The sequence below is a fragment of the Bison bison genome, unplaced genomic scaffold, assembly GCF_000754665.1.
Source record: "Bison bison bison isolate TAMUID 2011002044 unplaced genomic scaffold, Bison_UMD1.0 scf7180017864223, whole genome shotgun sequence".
Taxonomy (NCBI): domain Eukaryota; kingdom Metazoa; phylum Chordata; class Mammalia; order Artiodactyla; family Bovidae; genus Bison; species Bison bison.
Window position 1 is genome coordinate 3009572 of NW_011494795.1, and position 4091 is coordinate 3013662.

General features: G+C 62.0%; 1 protein-coding gene across 1 annotated transcript in view; it reads right to left on the minus strand.

Moving 5' to 3' along the window:
• SDK1 (sidekick cell adhesion molecule 1) overlaps nt 1–4091 on the minus strand; it is a 478174-nt gene that overhangs the window by 27306 nt on the left and 446777 nt on the right. The window contains exon 39 of the mRNA XM_010845804.1: nt 1150–1207. Within this exon, the coding sequence (XP_010844106.1) occupies nt 1150–1207 (58 nt within the window). The remainder of the gene's footprint in view (nt 1–1149; nt 1208–4091) is intronic.

Consider the following 4091-nt stretch of genomic DNA (forward strand, 5'->3'; position numbering starts at 1 on the left):
CCCGCCCCCGCGTGCGGGCTCCCAGGCCCCACCCCGGCCTGGACGACCATGGACCCTCTCAGAACCACGGTTCCCCGCGCGGGCTCCCAGGCTCCTGCGGCCCCGCCCCGGCCAGGACGACCACGGACCCTCTCAGAACCACGGCTCTAAGTGCACACGGTGAAATCTGGAGAACCCCAAAGAAAAGCGATTATACACAGACACAGGAGCGCTCGTGAGAACAAAGGTGAGACAGTAAGCCACGCGCCTATGACTGAGCTGTGAGGCTGCCTGGGACAGGCAGGGACGGCTCAGCAACCTCCAACCTCGCTGCGTCGGGTTGGGGAGGGCCCTGTGGCTGGGAGATCAGGCCCTGCAGACCTGTGCTGCTGGCTCTCACGTTCATTGCCGAGTTGCTGCAGTTGTTCAGGCGTTAAGTCCTGCCGACTCTTTTCCACCCCAAGGCCTGCAGCACGCCAGCCTTCACTATCTCCCAGAGTTTCGCTCAGATTCACGTGCATTGAGTCAGTGATGCTCCCCAACCTCTGTCGCCCCCTTCTCCTCCTGCCCTCAATCTTCCCCAGCATCAGGGTCTTTTCCAGTAACCGCAACTGAGGGTAGTGCTAAAGTCCACGTGGAACTCGGAGAAAACAAAGGCCATCTGTGGGAATGGCCTGGCGGTCCGGGGGTTAGTCCTCTGCCTTCACTGCTGGAGGCCCAGGTTCGATCCCTGGTGGGGAGCTAGGATCTCGCACAGCACAGTGCAGCCAGAAAAGAAAAACCAAGGCGTGTGTGATCCTGTCTGGGGTTCAGGACGCCGGGGTGCACAGCCCCGCTCCTGGGGGAGGGGCTGGCGTCTGCGCACCCGTGGCTACCCCTCCTCTGGGACGGAGCACAGAGGCCGCTGCCGCATGTCCCCTGGGGAGGACCCACCCCTCTGGTCCTCCTCCCACCCTGAGGGCTACCCCCGCCCCACTGTGATGGGCTCGAGTCACAGGTGCAGGTGAAAGGTGAAAGGTCACTGGCAGGGCCCCGTGGCCGTGGCCTTGCAGGTGGCCTCAGGGCAGCTGGGAACAACGCAGACGACCCATGTTTCTCCCTGCCCGGCAATCCCGCCGGCCGGTCTGTCCCCTGCCCGCTGCGGGCTGCTCCCTTCACCCCCCTGGGTACCCCCCATCCCGGCAAACTCCATGATGGGCTGGACCTCAGAGCTGTCGGGGGGGGGTGCCTGGTTGCGGGGGGCAGGATACCAGCCCAGCGCCCTCACCCCCTGCGGCCCTGCCTGCAGCCCGGGCACTGCCTTTGGGCTCAAGTCTGTTTACGGTCACAAGTGGAAGGAACCAAACGGACAGTCACCATCGGGGGAGATGGCCGGGCACTTGGTCCCTCTGGAGGGGGCCTCCGCGGAGAGGACGACCTTCGCGAGTCGCCCCTTCCCTGCTGCCCCCCAGCGCAGAATAAAATAGTAATTAACACGCACTCAGCCTGACACCACCTATTCATTCTGCTCTAACTGTGCGGCTCGTGTTACCACGGCCCACCCCGCCGCTAATGGAAATGTTAATAACCCTCACCAGGTTGTTGTGACAGATGCTCGGCCTCATTATCAGAAATTCTTATTTACCGCTCCATTAAACAACAGAATCACACAGAAAAACAATTCAATCAAAACTAACTGGAGGAATTTTAACAGCCGCATTAATAATCCAAAACATAAATAAAGTTAATGTCTTTGCATGTTTGCCATCGGCGACTCTGTTGCGAAATGACCGTGGCACAGTTAGACGGGGAAAGGCAGAGTGGGACGCTGCTGCCACGCCGGTGGGGTCAGGGCCGTGTGCGAGTGTCCACTGCCCCGAGTTTCCTCCTTGAAGACGTGGCAGAGCCAGGGCCCAGGGCGGCTCGGGGGTGGACACGTGCGACGCAGAGCTCCCCCTGCCTGGCCCGGTTCCATCCCGGGCGGCAGGCCCACCTGTACCGCTGTCCCCAGCCCGTCCTGGAGCACAGTGCCTCCCTGCCCGTAACAAGGACTTCCCCGATGAGGACACAGCAGGGGAGAGGGAAACTGATATAAACACAGAGCAAAGCGCGCTGGCTTCTAGACTTGTTTTTGGCTCCTAAGAGCCTCTGGGCCTCCCCAATGACTTGCAGGCAGATGCCCCGTTTACACCCCACAAGGGATCCTCACTCGTCACGAAGGGTTCGGTTTGGAAGCTGGTGGGGTGTCTGACGGGCCGTGATCTCTTTGTTCCCCCACTTTACAGTTTGTGGAGGACGGTGCATGTGAGCATCAGCTCAGAATGCCGTGTTAACACGCATAAAATCAGTTTTCAAAAGCCCGCTGGCCTGGCAGTCTGGCATTAGCTGATACGTGGACGCCACGGACGGTGCTGGAGGCAGGGTCCGGGCTGGGGCACGGAGCAGAGGTTCCCCTGGGCGCCTTGGCCGGGCAGACGATGCTGCCCCACGGCCGTCACCCACCAGCCTGCAGGGAGGGCCGACCATGGCGGCGACAGAGATCGTTCTGGACTGTGGCAGGCTCCTTGTACCCAACAGTGGTGATGAAACACCAGAGATTTCTGGAATCTTCTGGGATTCTGGCTGAATGCTCAGGAAGCCCTGCAAAGCTGGGAGCTGCAGGCTGGACTGGGCGGGCAGGTCCCAAGAAGCAGTGAGACCGGCACTTTGTCCAGCTCCACTGGCCCCTGGACAGGCGTGCTGGCCCCGCAGTGACCATGCAGCGTCAAGGGAAGACAGCAGCTGCCCCTGGCTTTGCGTGGACGTGCTGGTGGAGGGGGTGCTGGCTCCCAGGCCCCGACTCTCGGACTCCTGACTGCATGTCTGGCAGACCCTGGGCAGCCCCGGGCTCACTGGGGCCCCGCAGCAGAGCCTTTCAGAACCTCTGCTGCAGAGCGGCGGCTGGCCAGCCCCCGTGTGCTCACAGCATCTGCAAAGGTATCTGGCAAACGGCCAGGGCTGGGGGCACGGGGGCTGCCCACCGCTCGGGCAGGACTGCTCACCATCCAGCCCCTCATCCCTCACCCTGCCCCACCGTGGGGTGGCAACCACCCTGTGGACAGTCTCCCGGAGGGAGCTACACGTCTCCCCCTGGAACCAGTCTGGCCGATGACCCGTGGGGCATTTCCCAGCAGGAACGTCCAGTGCGTTCCGTGGGCTACAGTCCATAGGGCTGCCCAGGGTCGGACATGACTGAGTGACTCAGCACGCAGGCTACAGAGGCGGGAAAAGCAAGGTCCAGAGCAATCCAGCGACCCTCCAGGGGTCACGCGATCAGCGGGCATGTGGACTCTGCTTTGTGTAAACCCAGGCAGCCTGGCTCTGAGCCTCTCTCCTTCCCTCCCTCGTGGTGAGGTTCCGGGGGCCTGGGGAGGGAGAGAGGGGAGGCGGGTGGGGAATTCAGCCCTCCACCCCTCGCCGGCCCAGCACGTCTTGCCCCTCGGGGCCCCGGCCCCTGCCTCTCCTCTGTCTCCTCTGTCACCTCCCCCCTCCTCTTCACCTCACTGCTGAGCCAGAACCAAACACAACTCCAAGGAGGCTTAACGGGAAGAAGCGGGAAACTGGTCACAAAAACCAGTTTCCAAAAAACCGATGTTGTGCTCTCCAGGCTGCAGGAATGGGGGCTGGAGGCTGCGGGGAAAGCCCTGCACGGCGAATCCAAGCCCTGGGCTCGTACGGCGGGATGTGGGGAGTCTGTCCAATCCCTGAGCGCCACTTCGCTGTTTGTAAAATTGGAGAAAATGTGGGACGTGAAGGGTCTTGCAGCTGAAATGAAACGGGTGGTGTGAGAGCAGAGAGCACGACCGGCAAGGAGCGTGGGCAGTGTCCCCAGGCGGGTCCCCGAGGTGACCTTGCCTGCGGGTGGGTAGGGTGTTGGTCCTGTGTAGGCTCTGTCCCCATGGAGACGGAGGGCTTCTGGGTCACCCTGTACTGATGCCTTTAAATGTCAATCTCCCCTGGGGGTGCCCATGTGACCTGAGAGCCGCCCAGAGGTGTCATCACGGACCTGCGATGCCCTCCAGGGACCTGCTCCTCGTGCTCACACCTTCATGCCATCCTTCTGACAAGCAGGGTCCTGGGGGTGCTTCTCCCTC